The sequence below is a fragment of the Bacillus rossius genome, chromosome 3, assembly GCF_032445375.1.
Source record: "Bacillus rossius redtenbacheri isolate Brsri chromosome 3, Brsri_v3, whole genome shotgun sequence".
Lineage (NCBI taxonomy): Eukaryota > Metazoa > Arthropoda > Insecta > Phasmatodea > Bacillidae > Bacillus > Bacillus rossius.
Window position 1 is genome coordinate 24,308,171 of NC_086332.1, and position 17,562 is coordinate 24,325,732.

Below are 17,562 nucleotides of genomic sequence, written 5' to 3' on the forward strand. Positions count from 1 at the left end.
GAGGCAGGATGATAAGTCAGGGTGTCCAGCCAACCGGGAAATACGGGAAATAGCCAGGATTTCTTAAAAAAAACCAGGAATACCTGGAATCAACCAGGAATTTTTATTAGAACCGGGAATTTTTTTATGAAGTAACGATCGCAATAACATACGGCTGTTAAATGAGCACGTTCACCACCCGTCGAAGCACGACAGTGTGCTCGTGTGCTATATTTTGTGAAAGTCAATTTGTTCATATTGCATTTAAAAACTTTTGTAGTACGTAAGAAACTGTTAACAATTCAGACTTCCATACTTATTATGTTTCTGTATTCAAAAGCAACAGCATTTTGGCTGAAAATGTTGTTGTAGGGTGGTAGTAATTTCTCGCACGGCATGTTGGTAGCACTAGTTTTGTATGTATATTTGTTTTTACTTTGCGCTCATGTTGTTGCGTCACGGTATCACGGATACTTTTCTCGAGTTTTTTTTTAAAGTTTAGTTGTGCGGGACGTTGTTTTGAATTTTTTAATCTAACGTGTAATTGGCGCAGACTATCAAAATGTCAACGAGTTCGGTCACCACGTACAATGACAAATATACGGAAGAGTTTGAATGGGTGGAGAAAGATCCAAAGTGCAGGACACACGCTATTTGCAATTTGTGTAATGTTAAAATCAATATCGGTAGCATGGATGGGAAGAACAGCATTAGCCAGCCACGCAAGAGGGGCAAAACACGTGCGTTTGGTGTCAAGTAATTTTTGTGACGTGAGATTATAAATTTTTTGTTGGTGGTAGGTTTTGTTTTAAGCAAGTTCATTGATTTAATTTTTAAGTCTATAGTTAAGTTGTCTATTGTTTAACGCCAATAAAACATCATATTGTGTGTGCTTTGTGTAACAAAAATGCAAATTGTATGCAAATATTGATAAAAACCACCCTTGAAAAAACCTGGAAAAAACCAAGAATTTTATTATCCTAGAAGAGTGGCCACCCTGTAAGTGCAACACTCGCTGATGCTTCTAGTGCGGTGTCGCCACTAGGCGCAAGGCTGTGAACTGGCGTGCAGTCTTCTTGTCATTCATAGGACAACTGTGAAATTTGAGCGGAGAAATTTTAAAAAATCTGTAATGCTAGTCCCTCAAGTGCTTTCAAGAATCTTTACTGGTTGTTTTAGGCCCAAAAATTACTCTAAAAACATGCCTTTCAGCCATTTTAACTCTTCTTAAAATACAGTTTAAAAACATAATCCAAGATCAAAAGCACTTTTTGGTCCTTAGCAAATTCTTAAATGCTTTTCATAAACAGACCCCACATAGATATCTTGAGTAGTTTTCAAAAAACATTGTTTTTCCTGAAGCTCTGCGCACCATGTGTGTGCCAGGTTGGCGGGGCCCTTAACAGAGCTTTAATATTGGAGAAAAATGGTTGTTGAAAGCTACTCAGAGTCTCAAGATACTAACACATTTCATCACCACACTTAAGCAAGGTAAAACTAATCAGTTAATATTTAATTTATACAATTTTATTTTTTCCAGTGATTAATTTTTCCTAAATGGCCTGCACCTTTGGTGTTAGTTATTCACAGTGCTTGAAGTTCAAAGTTTTCAAATGATCAATAACGGGTCTGCCTTAATTAATGGATCATGAAAATGTCTCCTCATTTAAAATGTTACATTTTGATCAGTTTTACTTTAGCGGTCAAGAAAACTTTGTTCTGAATGTAAGACTTTTGTAAGAGACTGCTAAAAAATATAAATATTTTTAAGACCAAATTTGAAAAATTTTGTTCTTTTTTGTAACTTGTGTATGTAATATTAAACGTTTATTGCCTATATTTTGATTTGTAGGTTATAGATTTCATGCCTCAGGTGAATGCGTTCTGGTACCGACCTCTGAAGTGTTTGGTGATCGGTGGGTGGAACGCGTACGTGTCCCCAGGAGTTGCTGACCGCGATGGCCAGGCAGGGCCTTGCCCCCGATGTGTCCACCCTCAACTCTGTGCTGGAGGCAGTCAGCAGCATGGGCATGTACTGGCAGGCCAAGACCTATGCCCTGCAGGCTGTCAAAGAGTTCACTAGCCTGGGCATCGAGCCATCCCTGGCCAGCTACTACTTCCTCCTCGTCATATTCTGTAAAGAACGTGAGTCTCGCTCTTGCACTGTGTACTAGTAGTATTCCCCTAGCCTGCTTTCTCAGTGGTGAGCTGCAATTCAAACACCAAAATTTATTATCAAAGCATATGCTTGGAATGTGATTAAAATTAATACTATTTCATTTATAGCTTAGCAGTGCCGCAGAAAATCTGGATAGATAATTGGTATGGTCTTTCATTCACAAATTATGTGATTTCCTCATGTTGGCTTTCAAAGGTATTTTGATTCTTATTATTAGAGCTGTACTAATTCACAAATTTTTTCCTTAAATGCTGATACGAAGATATTCCAAATTAACTATTGTCGATTCGCCTATTTAAAATCGATACAAGAATAAACACATTTTGGTTAGAAAATTTTTAACTAAAAACTAATTCAGTAAAGGTAACCTAAGATGAACTGAATGGGATTTCTTTTCTCAAACCAGCAGTAATATAAATACAATACAAATGAGTGCTTGTCTGAAGATTGTTGTCATTAAACATTTTACAATTAACATTTCAACACATTTTACATAGTCATGCATTGGCTGACTATAAAAAACACTTAACTAAACTAGCACCGATTACAGAATCCCTAGATTTTAATTAATAAAACATTCTTAATTTTTCATTGAATGTTTTTAAGTGCCATACAAAATTCCACATGTACTGAAAAGTCTGTTAGGTAAAACACTAGTAGCAGTTACACACAGGTACTTTTCAGCAGAATGACATAGTTTCTGTTGTACAGAAATTACATTTTTATTTGCATTAACTTCTCTAAAACTGTTATTCATAACTCCATAGTCACAAAGTAATCATTCTCTGTTTTCAGGTAATAAACAGAAAATAACCCCTCTTTTTTAACTCATTTTTTTTAGCTCATCTTCATTTGTTTTTTGCCAACTTGTAGTTTCTTAAGAAACATGAAATGACAAATGGAGGCTGGAAAATATAAGCATTTAATATTTAATTGTATAAAATAAGATAATTTAACATTAGGTAACTATGAAATATATTGATTCATGAAATTCAAAGTTTAAAAGATAATTTTAAATGTGCAAAATTGTGAGATTTTGTACTGTTTACAATTCAAGAGCAGCAATTTCAATACCAAATTAACATGTGCAGTGGAAAAAATTCACGGTACAAAACATTTACGGTATATGGAAATGTGTTTCTTGTGGTCACTTCGCATGGGAAATAGTAAAATTAATTTATGTTAAGCAAAACCTTATAATTTTCCTTTTATTTTTTAAAATTAAATTTAAACAACTTGACATGAGTTAATAAAACAATGTCTCCGTCACAAATTTACTAACATTTCTTTGTAGTTTAAGCAGTTAGTAATGTCCGTTGTTTGTAGTGGCAGTCATGCTCTAAATAAATACATTTTATATTCCTATCCAACTTTACTGTGATGGTGATATATTTATTTAAGATATATTAAATTCAAGAACTTTATTAAAACACAGTACAGTAGAATCCCGCCGATGCGACCCCCCTATGATGCGTCCATTCCGTTTATACGACCGTTTTTTGAGAAACCGTGAAAAAATTTGAGCAGAGAAAGTCGAAAATTTGAGTAAAATCGGCTGAAAAACAAGTCTGTTACACTTTGTTGGGCGCTATGTGTTCACGTTTATCTTGGCGAGCGCTGTACTGTAAGCAGGCAGGCATACAAAAGACGGCTAAAAATAGATACCACCCCTCTAGACTGTCCATGCTAGCCAGTACCGGTAAACTGCGCGTATCACCTGATAGCATCTACGCGCGTGTTTATTGCCGTCCTGGTCCCGTGCCTTTGTCTTGCAACTGGTTAGTGTGATGTGATCTTGCCAGCTGCATCTCAGGTGTCACTGGACACACAAAGCTGTGTTCACTGTGTTAACGACGTCGCCAGGTGTTTGGTTCTCGGCTATTTTTCTATAACATCGCTGCCTTCGCACATGCGCAGCTAAACAAAAAAATTGCGTGGAATTATGGTATACACCTCGGACTTGCATACCCCGAACAATGTGTTCCGATAAATACTCGCGCTAAGTGAACTCGCGTCACGCGAGTTCGGCTATGCTAGCCGGCTGGTGGTTATTTTCGTTCAAAACGTGGCGAAGGAACTTGTGTGGATCAGGTAGAAAACATTCGGCTATAAACGAAAGATATAAGAACAATGCTATCCTGAAATGCTGTGACATGTTTTTGAAGTAGATAATCACAGCGACAGACCGACAGGATGCGCTCCCGACCTTGCCGTCAGCGATGTTTATTTTGACAGCTCAAGCAATTATCTTTTCCACGGCCCTTCGCATTGCAAAAAAAGGAAAAAAAAAACATGTTGGAATGCAGACAGAAAAGTAACTATGCAGTAAAATAAATATATTTACGGCCCTGCTAAATTTTTCTATTCAATAAAATTTGAGGTATTAGTGATTTTTCAGCAGAAACTGCTGTGTGACTTATAAACAAATTGTATCATAAAAACTTATAAAGTATTTATTAACGGCGAAGGACAGTCGTATAAGCCCATAAAAATATTTATTTTACCAAGAATGGACTATACAACCTGGCTTTTGCCGCACGTGGTGTGGGAGGGGAGGAGAATGCTGACAGTTTCTCACGCAGAAGGTAAGCTACTACAGTGGCTTTTCTTGCGGGAGGGTAAGATAACATGACAGCTGAGACGGCTTTTCGTGCGATAGTGGATGCGCCAAGCTCGGCTAGACACTGCCCGAGCGGCATTCACACAATGTATCCGACGACGCGGTGACACCCCAAATTCTCTATTGCGACCATTCCGTTTATAAGTCCGTTTATAAGTCCGTTTTTCCGGAAACCGTGAGGGGTCGCATCAGCGGGATTCTACTGTATGTTTAAGTTTGATATATATGGCTGCACATGCAGCTTAAGAAATGATGGGAGTTGAAAGCATGTAGTACCAAGAAAAGTGAAAAGGGTACTCAGGGATATTTAGGTTATGGCAAACACTTTAATTTTTCAGTAATGTTATTCAAAAATCAACACGCATATTGTGAATCGGCAGAAATGCTGATTCGACTAAATGTTGGTAAAATCGGCCAATTTGTTCGTATTTGTGCAGCTCTAATTATTGTGATTTTGTTGAGAGTTGAAACCAAATTATTCTATGTAATGAACTGCACAGGCGTTGTCCTTGAGTGGCGACAAAGAAAAAGTCATAGATGTCCATTCATCAACTTGGGTTTTTGTGCGAGTCTGATGGAGGTGTAATCACCATGCCAGCTCCTATCTTAAGTAATTTGAATTCCCTCCATGGTTGTAACAGAAGTGCTGCATGTGGGAAACATTACAGATGTTGCAAGTTGGCTGGTGGACATCTGCCAGTTTTCATTTGTGTTACCTTCATCATTGCATTCTATTACTCCCCTGTACCAAGAATTAAAGAGTACCAAAGGGTTCTCCCAAGAAGCCATTCACTTCATTTGCCCCTTCGGACCAGGTGGACATAAAGGATGAGAGAAGGCTTTTGTGGATTGTAGCCATCTGTTCAAGAGAGACAGGTCTGTCATCTTGTGGCCAACTCTAATAGTTGATTGCGTGAGATGAGATGGGCATGAAGTAGTGCCAGAATACACCTGTTGATAAACTGGTATGTAGTGAGAAATTCCACTGTCCTCAAAGCGATGTGCTCTTTATTTCCCACCTACAGTTTAGAATTGCTGGGATATGAAGCTTTATCACCTCAGTGAGGGGCAAGTGGTTTTATTACAACAACCACTTGGCCAAAGCTGTTTATTTGTACCTGGTTATGTGAAGTCAACACAAACCAGAGGTGTATATAGTATTAACACTACATCCCTGTTTAAAAGTTTCTCAACATTTTTAGTAATTTAGACTTATTAACAGGTATCAGTACACAGTGCTAATTTTTTTTTAACTTAATACTCAGAATTTTTTCTTTCTTAAGTGGGATTTTCTTCTGAGGGATTTACTGTATATATTTTTTTAACTACATAATGTCCACACTGAACTTAAACATCGACACAAGAGTTTGACCATCACTGTGAGAAATAACCTTGGCCTTGGACCTTGGTGAAGGGTGAGGAAGTCTTTTTTGTTGCGAACCAGTCCTACACCTTAACATGGAACAAAGCGCTTGGCAAGGGAAGCAGTGGAATGGCAGGAAGGCCACAGGAGGAGGAAAGGAATATGCCTTCCCCTCCATTCAAAACCTCCTTATTTGATCTCCCCTGTGAAGAAATTTTTCGGTTAGAAGTGACAAGCTGCAGGCGTGGCACTATATCACAACGCTTTCCCCAAATTGACATGCACTCATGGTTGCTAGATGTGTGCACCAACCATTGGGTAGTCAGAAGTTTGCTGCAAGGCTGTTGTTAGAAACTAAGGGCTCAGGGGAAAATAATTTTGTCTGCCCCCTCCGTATTATTCAATGTACAATTTGTTAAATGCTAAAAATTAAAAAAAAAAAATCTTAATAAGACTGTAAATATTATCTGCACAATTTGCATATATTGTGTGGTTTTCTATAAATTCTACTAACAAAATACTTCTGATTTTCCTCCTATCAAGTTGAGTCCTATCATTAAAAATAATCTGGAAACTCTTTAGTGCCCTCCTCTCTTGCCCCTCCCTCTAGACGAGAGGCGAGGTTCATTATCTGTCGCACCTTGTTATTGAGAGCAAAATCTAGCAGACATTCATTTCAAAAGAGTACATTTAAATGAACATGTCATACAGAAAATTATGTTCCATTTATAAAAATTGTCTGATTTCAGCACGTGATTTTAATACCCAGTCTAATTGGACGAAAATTCGGTGAAATGGTAGTGGAGCACACGTGAGTAAACACGACTTGTGACTGGACGCTGTCTCAGGTGGGCCTGTGAGCAACATCCTGGCAGAGATCATGGAGCACATCCGTGGGCGTGCGTTCACGATCCGCGATGCCAAGGACACACACTTCTTCGTGACGGCGATGGAGATGTGTCGCCGCCACCTGCAGGACAAGGACCTGGCGTGGCAGGTGGACGCGCTGCTCCACACCGCCAACAACTACGACCTCATCGGCGACTCCTACAAGGAGTCCGTGTACTAGTGAGTAGTGAGTGTGCTCCTTTCTGGTGGCATCTGCGGCAGCATCGCACCTCCGGGGTGTCTGCAGCTCACCAAAGTCAACAAAAACTTTCTAATACATAACAGTAACGGTCAACAAAACTTAAATTTTCAGCAGCCTTTTGCTAATTTATATTTTTTGAAGTGAAACTTCTTTGCTGAGGGGCCTACAATTTTTGAGTGTTTCCTATCACATGACAGGAATAGTTAAGTATGTGGTGTGGAACCGGGTTATGAGGGGAATAAGTACATGGGGGAACTGATAAAGGAGAACACTGCAGGGGAGAGGTAGAAATACTCTGCATACTTGCAGACTTACATGCTTGCACTCACTTGCAAAATTGCATACTTGCACACTGTGCCGGAAACTTGGTATTTCGACACATTTTTTTTTTTCTAATTTTATATAATTTTAAATTATTTTTGGAAATTTTATTTTTCTTTATAATTTGGTTACTTTGGGTGATTTACTCTTTGTTAGGCTGGTGTACTCTCCTAAGTTAAACTTTGTGCCAGTAGTCTGAAGCACCTTTCCCAGAGACCTATAGGATCTTTTGCAGATCTAAGCCTTTGTTGGCAGCCCGTTTGAAATTTCCCTCGCTTCCAGGCACGTCCCAGGTCTGTAATATTACTTCACTTCATGACTAAAACTGCATACAAAAGCTCTGGACGAGCTGTTACCATTTCTCAGAGACGAGCTGACCATAGCCTTTACCGTCACGCAAACGTCTTAGGTTCACTCCTTGAGAGTCACGTCATGGACGCTCATTCCCAGCGTCGTTGCACTTTTTGTTCACCCCCCCTCCCCTCTCGGTTCTAAGAATTCGCCTAAGACCAATGACCGGTCATAAACCCCAGCAGACAGCGACCGTCTCCAAGGACGACTTGCATAAAAAATGTGAGTGCAAAGATGGACCACCCCACGACATCTAGCGGCAGAAACAGTAACTTATTATCTTGGCCACCAGAGTGCAGCTCCTGACTGCCCCCTTTAACCCCTGGTTTAAGCAGACGCCTTGGGCGAGTCGATTCTTTTTTATTTCAGACACCCCTCAACAGGTAGCGCTAAAGTCGGCCAGTGCTACCAACTTCGAGACATCAAAGTCAGAGTTTTTTATGACGCCCACTCGGGGAACTTCGGAACCTTTCGGTCCGGACGTCCCAGTCCCCCTTCACTTTTGGTTGAACATTTACTTTTAATTACGAGACACGGTTCTTCGCGAGACACTTCACTTCGCGTCACGACTGCAGACGGACTGTGTGTGATTATCGGCGGATCGACGAGACACTGCAAGACTTCCATCCGGCCGCAACTGACTATGTAGTCACTTAAATAAGGGATGCTATCCCTGTAATCTTCTTCAAGTAGTTTAGTTCGTCTGCGTAGTACAACGAATAGTAGTTATTTTCTTTAATTAATTTCTTTTTGAAATGATAGAAACATCCGTGCACAGCAGAGTATTCGCAGGATCCAGTTCCTGGCTGGCGACGCATCGGAAAACAGAAGCCGACTTCCCTGTCTGGTGAGTTATGATCCGCGACTTTCCCCCAACCTCCCCTTAAATTTTCCGGGCATTTTCTGCCCTGTATACTGTCTGTGTACAAGTTCTGATCAGTTTTGATTTGGACTGTTCGCAGACAGGGTCCGAGAGCCGGACGCCGAATTGGCATTTTCATCTCCCTTCCTCAACAGCACACAGGCGCCCTGGCATCATGTTCCCGCGTGATCTCCGGAAAACGAAGCCCCGACCTCCGGTGCTACTGTATCTCCGGTGCTACTGTATCTTTCAACCTTTTTTTTTGAACTTTCCTAAATTACGCCGTCAGACGAAGTTCATCATATAAACATAATTTCTGGACTTTAAGTACATACCTCAACTAGGATAGTTTAAATATATTTGTATTTTTTTTTATTGGTTTATGTATTTTTTTAATGAAATCTTTTTTTTTTTTTTTATAATTTAATTTAGGGCTAGCCCATATTTCTTTTTAAATATATCTGAGAGCTAATTAATTAATTGATATTGTATGTTTATATTTTATTAATATCTGTTATAAGTTTTCCTTTAATAAATTTGACGTAATTATATTCAGACGGAATCACATCTTGTTTCTGTTCATTTCTAATAACATTGTGAAACCATAAAGATCCCCAGCACAACACTCACATATGTGCAAAACTAAGGGGCCCGCCTCGTCAGGGGTGTATGTGTGTTAGTGAGGTGGGGTGATAAGCGCGACGCACGCTGGTGCTTCCAGCGCGGTATAGCCTCTAAGCGCAAGGCTCTGAACTGGCGCGCATTCGTCTCGTCGTCACAGGATAACTGTGAAATTTGAGCGGTGACCGTAATATTATATGGCGGAGAAATGAAGATAAAGGTGTTATGCAAGCCCCTTAAGTGCTTTCAAGAATCTGTACTGATTGTTTTATGCCTAAAAATTACTCTGAAAACACGCGTTTTAGGCATTTTAACGCTTCTAAAAATACAGTTTAAAAACTTAATCCGAAATTAAAAGTACTTTTCGGTCCTCAGCGAACTCTTAAATGCTATTCGTAAATAGGCCCCACTCGGATATCTCGAGTAGTTTTGAAATCGCGTTGTTTTTCCTGAAGCTCTGCACACTGTATGTGTGCCCAGGTAGGCGGGCCCCTTAATACTTGCACTCTCGCATATGTGCATACTTAATACTTGCACACTTGCAATCTTGCACATTAGCATAATTTAGCACTCACATTCTTGCAGATTTATATATTTTTAACTGCGACCTCAGCCAAAGAAAATTATGTTTTCTATACCTAATAATATAATAAGCAAGAAGTTTCACTTCTGTCGTGCGCAAACTCCATGCACACTTTTTTAGTCTCATTTAAGTTTATCGTTGCACAGTATATATATAAATACCTGGAGACTGTCCACTCAAATAATGCAGAAATTAACTCTGAAAAGAGATTTCATTTTCATATTTTAAAAAAATCTCATTTTGATAAAACAACTTAAAAAGAAAATTTAATTTTTAAGTTCTTAAAAAGTCCGGATATTGGTTCACTGGGTATTTGTAGACATCACTAAGTAAAGGATTCTTCGACTGCCACGTTTGACTTGCTTTTTTGTGCCTTTATATTATGTATGTTGTACAAGTGTTGTCGCTAGATATATATTACATGTTATTTCCTTTTTTAAAAAAAAAATCGGCCAAATATTCAATATTTTTAATTTTTGCTGGTCATTCTACCTATATTGTGGTCACATACCTACAATAAGTCATTTCCTGAGTTTCCAAAGCTGCGTAACATAATCAAATATTATCTCTGTAGTTACATTTTAAAATACAGTATTTCTTTGTAACAATTTTGAATTACCAAAAAAAATCTCACCTATTGCCTATTGGTGAAATTGAGTGCCAAAAGGTTTTGGTGGTGGTGGTGGTGGTGGGGGGGGGGGGGGGGGGAGAATATGCCAATCACTCCATTTTGGAGTCAATAGTTTCTAGATCATAACATTTTTTAATTGTTTCTTATTGAAAATTAAACCTTTGTTATGGCATAGAATACACAGTAGTAGATTTTTCAAGCCTGTATAAATATGAATACTGTATTGGTAGTATTTTTACAATTTTTCTCATTCTTCAAATATGACCCTTTATTGATTTTGCAGGGAAATACATATGTTGCACCCACTCATTGTCAACTTCAGGCATTCCATAAAAAGATTTACTATGACTTAACATGGCCAATTTTGCAGTAATTAACTGCAGTTAATTTTTATAGCCAAAGAAACTTTTGAATCTAAGTTGGCATATTTTGTTTTTTTATCTCTTCCCCTTAAATATTTAAAAACAACTCTCAGGTGGCAGAATTTATGGCAGATTTCAATGCACTCCCAAAAATGTGTCATTTAGCCTCACATACCTTACATAGTCCCTGTCCCAGTAGCACAAAAGTGGGGCCCAGATTTTTTGTCTCTTATCTACAAGGTAAAAAAATATTTAGTGAACGATATTGTTAACTATAAATTTTTAAGAAACTTAAGGATTTACGACATTCCTAAATACTTAATAAAAATTACTTTTGATTTGTTTGTTGTTTGGGAGAGGAGAACGTAATTTTGTCATCAGTAATGAATACTTAGCACTGTATTGATTCAAATGTACATTCATTTGTATCTGCAGATGTAGCCATATTGGTGAATAATAAGTTTCTGCTAAATATGGGTCACCAGTAACCTTAAACTTGCCTACCTTATTCGCTTAGTCAAAAGGATTAACAGCTGACTTTGATTTGTCTTTTTGAACTCATCTCTTGCTTCTCCCAAGAAGCGAGAAGTCAAGCCAAACTAAATGAACACAATGATTGTTAGATAAGTGCATATTTTATTCTTTCACAGTCGTCACTTCTTTGCGCTGCTGTGCAGCATGGAACCTCTGGATGTGTTCATGGATTTCTATAACAAGATGGTGCCAAACATCTACGTCCCAGAACCAGGTATCATGGAGGTAAGTTTAAATTTAGAATTTTAGCCAACGTTTATTGGAACAGATGTCTTATGAGATTCCTTCCTGCCTATTTAGTATATTTAATTCATGTGTGTGTACACATGTGATTTCATTATTCTTTAACTATTTTTCTATTGAAATTTCACTTTAACTATTCTAGAATACAAGATTCCTTTGAGAAAGAAGTACAGTAAAAGGTCTTACAATCAGACTTATTCGAGACCACGGTCATGCCAGAATATCTAAATTAGTAGAGTTTTAACTGGAATACCAAATAAAAATTACAATATTACGGTATAATAGTATTTAAAACAAGTTGTAAAGTTGTTCTATAGAAAGAAAAAATACAGATGAGCATTGGTCTTCATAAAAAAATCATTATAGAAATATACCAGTGGAATGCAACCCGCTAGAAAACAGGATGCACTGTACTGAAATACAGACAGAAATTATAAACTATTGAGCTGGCAGTGAAGTAATGCGACATGGCAGCCAAGGTTAACTGTTAAAATCCACCCGAAAATTCATAAATGTGGGCGGATTTCAGAATGTGCAGAACTGTAGACTGTTGTATTAAAACCTTTTACTGTGTGCATTCCTTGGTTTGTAAACACTTGAAGCTAAAGGTTTTGTATTAAAAGATTAGTGTATCAGAAAAATATTTTATTTTATTTGGAAATAAATAAAAATTTAAGTCAGTTTTGATCATGAAATACAGTATTTACTCGCATGAGCCTCACCATCTCATAATGTTCACATCCTTGTTTAAAGTCCTAAAGAGGTCCAGGGACAGGATAAGGTTTCTATCACTGTCGACAAGTCTTTTTCCGTGATGCGGAACAAAGACCATGGCAAAAGGAGCGGTTAGCGGAGGGGAGAGAAATGCAGGAGGTTTTGAAATGTGCTTCCCCTCCTGCAAGTACACAGGGGGGAGAAAGGATACCTGCCTTTTTCTCCAACCCCAACCCTCCTTATCTATTCTGTGAACAGTTCTCTTCACCTTCGAAATAAGGTATAGAAATCTGATTTCTGTCTGGGCTAGTGTAATAACAATATGTAGTACCTCATTTTAAAAGATTTCTTGCTTTGAAGAATTTCCTATTATTGAGTACAACATTTTCGGTTTCACTGTACAGTAGAATCCCGCCGATGCGACCCCTCTCTGATGCGTCCATTCCGTTTATACGACCGTTTTTTGAGAAACCGTGAAAAACATTAGCAGAGAAAGTCGAAAATTTGAGTAAAATCGGCTGAAAAACAAGTCTGTTACACTTTGTTGGACGCTGTGTGTTCACGTTTATCTTGGCGAGCGCTGTACTGTAAGCAGGCAGGCATACAAAAGACGGCTAAAAATGGATACCACCCCGCTAGACTGTCTACGCTAGCCAAAATTTGGCCCGAATTCTCTATTGCGACAATTCCGTTTATAAGTCCGTTTTTCCGGAAACTGTGAGGGGTCGCATCAGCGGGATTCTACTGTATTCACATGTTTGGTTTAACAATATTTTTGAATAAATATAACTGAGCAGTTGATGGTTAATTGATGGGTTCCAGCAGTTTGGCTCTTGCCCAGAGACAGTGCACAGTCATGCTGTATCCAGGAGGTGATAAAGGCGGTGGACATGAACGGCGCGATGGAACACCTGCCCCGGCTGTGGTCCGACATGGTGATGTTCGACCACACGGACCGCGAGAACCTGCTGGTCGCCGTGCTGGGCGCGATGATCCGCAACCAGCCAGCACAGGACAGCGACCTGGCCGCGCAGTTCGCCGGCGTCGCCTGGGCCGTGTGGCTGAAGCTGGTCGATCACGACGAGGAGCGCTACCGGCAGCTCAGGTGGGTGAGCTCTCTGGAAGTGCTGCGGTCAGGGGTGCGGTGGTTGCGTCGGTGCTCCTGGGACGATGTCCTCAAGAGTGTGTACCAGCGTGCAGTCCAGGGTCTCCACAGTCGGTACTTTCGTACTAGATCTAGTACTTTTATAACTTTTTTTTTAGTGGGTTTAGTACAGATCTAGTACATTCATTTTTTCTTCAATATAATAATATTATTATTGTAACTCCAATATGTTTTATTATTAAGCGTAATTATTTAAAAAAAAAAACTATGGAATGTATGTGTGTGTGTGGTGTGATATTTAAGTTCGAGCATTGTAAAGTCATAATAACTTCCCAAATTGTTAAAAACCATAACAAATTATGATTTAGTACTTTTTTTTTCTAATCTGGTACTTTGTTCTCGCCTAAATCAGTATGAAATATTTTTTTTTTTCCTTGTGGACACCCTGGTGCAGTCTTTTCGTTCATGCATAGAGCATAGGGCAACTAGGACAGCACAGGGAAGAGAGATGAAATGCAGACTGAAGGACGAGACCCGCCATAGTGGGTTTGAGCCGTGCCGGGGTGTGATTGCGTGGAGCGACGACCCTCGCCAAGTGAGCGCGTGTGCCGTGCCGCAGGGCCACGGGCGCGATGCTGGGGGACGTGATGGTGCTGCTGCTGAGGGCGGGCCGGTTCGCCGACGCCTGCGCCGTGCTCGGGAAGCTGGACAGGGACCAGCACGCGGTGGTGGGCGTCCCCGCCGTCGCGGCCCTGCAGCTCTTCCTGGACGCCTGCGTCCAGCAGAAGGACGCTCAGCAGGCGATTGTGAGCCTGCAGTTTCATACTTCTACTTTACCTCTTCGCGGCAGCAGGCCCTTACAAGAACCAAAACACGCAACTCGTGTCGGAGATGTCGGGGAAGGGATTTAGCAGTGACCTGTGGTCCAGGAGCCTTCCCAAACCTTTGCCTCTGGAGTGATTTCGCAATCAAGATGTATTTTTTTCAGCACCTGTCTAGTGGCTGTAGCACAAGTTTCAGGTACCATAGAATCCTGTGATGCATTAGGAAATGCGCGAAAAGTCTTAATTTCACAATACAGGCAATTTTTTTTACTAGCTAGGAACATCTTGCCTGTGCCATAAAGTAGATACTATTATTACACCGTAGTATATTATTTTTCTGAGGCAGGATAAACTTAGAAGGTAGGGTTGTAATATTGGTAAATATCAGTTCCTGTTTTCTAGTAGAAATTTTGCAGAAGAGGTAAAGTTTTCCTTTTTAGTCACACTTCAAATAATGCAATTTTGTAATTCTTGTTTTGTCGTAGATCATACATAAAATATAGCTTTCTAGGCTGCTTAATTAAAACAATTGACCTAAAAAAAAATTAAGTGACTATTTAGGCATGGTCGGGCAGAGAAATTTGACTTCGGGCGGGCTCGGGCGGGTAATTGTCCAAAATTTTCGGGCTCGGGCAATCTCGGTCGGGCATCAAAATCAGTTAATGAAATAAATTTTGAACATAAAATAGTCGTACTTAAGTTTGCATTGACAAACCTGAACTGTTTTTATTTATTTACTATACCGCACTGATATGAAAGTTAAACATTAAACTAAAAAATAGAGTGCATATTAATCTTGGAAATAAAGTGCTTATTAACTAAATTGTGTTTGGGTAGCTGCTTGAAGGTTCATTGTCACTGCTGATTGACCTACACTTCCACTGGTATCCATTTTGGTAAAATAATGACATGAATTAAATAGAAACAATTCACAACCACTTTCTGCAAATGCCACGCAACTACAATGTGTGTAATTAAAGTCAGCTTATAATCCTTCTCGCGCACAGCAAGCAGCTCCACCGGCCTTGAACACTACTTTGTGACTATTGAGCAGTGAGCATCCGCCGTGCGTGCGCGCGCGTGTGTGTGTGTGTGTGTGAGAGAGAGAGAGAGAGAGAGAGAGGCGGGCGACCAGCTGCATCGTTAGTCAGCCAGCAAGAGTAACGGTAAATGCTGACCTTGACCACTTCCGCTTGCTGCAGGGCTCGCTCTCATATCTGTCTCCCCCTCCCACAAACCATTGAATATATATAACTTATAGAAGTCGCGAGGGGATACGATTTATTCTGCCAGTTTTGGAATCAAAACTGAGGTAGTTGCAAGCTCCCCCGCCAGACAGCTCTGCTTTCGAAAAGAAGGCACTCGTGGTTAGTGTCTCCCACGCTAGAGCGCTATAGTATCGCTTGTCTCAAGGTCGCGCGCGTATTATCTCTCTCTCTCTCTCTCTATCTTTTGTATTTTGTTTCCGTTGCTGTGTGGAGGGCCAGCGCATTGACAAGGCGGGAGGTTATGCTCGTCAAAACGATACGTAAATATATTGAACACAAATGTATTTTGTTTAAAGAACCGAAAGCAAAAAAATATTCCTTGAAATATTACACAATTATTTAAAAAGAGCCACATATATCAGTACTTCATTGGTGTTGGATTCCAGATGGTGTAATAAATATTGTATTTGAATAAAAATCGGTCCAATTGGAAATAAAATAAATATTTTATTCACCAAATTAATTAAAGTACCTCATAGAATCCACTTTAATATAAATTAAACCAAATGTATGCAAAGAGGAAATTATAAAATACCAGACACTGTTATATAAATAGTTGATCAGTGTAAATCTGTGCACGAACTTAGTCATGCATTAATAAAAACTTTAGTAAGCTCTAACACAAGAAACTCGTTTTTATCGGGGAAAAATATTGTATGTCAAAGAAATAACTAAACAGTAAACATGTACATACATAATATTTATGTTCGCATACGTGCAGTGAATATTATTTTGCAGTGATAAATTAATATTTTATTAACATGGCTAGATCTAAAAAAAAGTTTATACAAAATTTTAAAAATATTTACTACCTATACTTTTCAGAAGTAAAGTTGGTTTGTAAATTCTCCTTCAGGAGCATTATACAACACAGTGCATTAAATTGCGTTTCAAGTCAAATAAAAAAAAAATTAAAAATGGGTGGAAGTAAAATAAAAATACCACAAACAAATGATTATACGTACTATTTTATCATCTTTATAATTTACAAATAATGAGGGCCCAGTAACTTTGAGTTAAGTTGGTGTATAAAACTCTAGCGAAAAACAGTTCTCTGTATTCTAGAGTTGTTTGAAGTGTTTATTTACATGCACAAAAACTTTCAATGTAAAAAAAGCCACATAATCATCCTACCATAGTAGGTGACATTTTTGACAGTTCGTACAACGAAATTTGTGACTTTGACATATGAATTATATGAAGCATTAAGAATTGGTGAAGCAATAAACAAAACTAACACATATTCATGTAGTGCAAGACTAGCTAATCATGTATTAATAACTTTTGTTTATTTTACAGTAAAATATTCAGCGGCCAAAGACTTAATCCGTTGCAATAAATGTAATCTAAAGCCATCTTAAGTGAAACAAACTGTGGCTAAATGATGCCCAGTAATTTTGAGCGAAATTGTAATCGTGCAAGTTCCCATATACCACAGCTGTATTTACCTTATATTATATGTATATGCATAATAAATTTAAATATCACTTAACAACTTTAAAAAAAATAAAACAGAGTACAATATAAATTTCAAAGAATTATTTAATTCTAAATATCAGTATATAAAACTCTTCCATTGCGTATAAATTTTTTTAACTTTTACTTCCGTACATTCTTAACGATACGAAACATGCACAATGCCATCTAATGACATTTAACAAAACTATTGTGTTATTGTCCCTAGGTATTCGTTACGTATACGTTTTATACGTTAAGTAAAATAATCTCATTAGTAAGTACTATTTTTTACATTAATTAATGTAAAATATTTCATTGTCGAGCTTTAGCAAACGACTTACACACGTGCAATCACTGACACGTATAGAGGAAAGTTTATAAATCAATGACTCGTTAGAAAATGTACGTGTTTGTTTCATCATCTGTGAAATATGTAAAAAAATGATCGTGTAAA

General features: G+C 38.6%; 1 protein-coding gene across 1 annotated transcript in view; it reads left to right on the forward strand.

The window, feature by feature from the left end:
* The window catches only part of LOC134530363 (small ribosomal subunit protein mS39), a 35,619-nt gene that overhangs the window by 11,545 nt on the left and 6,512 nt on the right, over window positions 1–17,562 (forward strand). Inside the window, exons 7-11 of the mRNA XM_063365120.1 lie at window positions 1,923–2,124; window positions 6,990–7,209; window positions 11,613–11,721; window positions 13,323–13,558; window positions 14,178–14,364. Of these exons, the coding sequence (XP_063221190.1) occupies window positions 1,923–2,124; window positions 6,990–7,209; window positions 11,613–11,721; window positions 13,323–13,558; window positions 14,178–14,364 (954 nt within the window). The remainder of the gene's footprint in view (window positions 1–1,922; window positions 2,125–6,989; window positions 7,210–11,612; window positions 11,722–13,322; window positions 13,559–14,177; window positions 14,365–17,562) is intronic.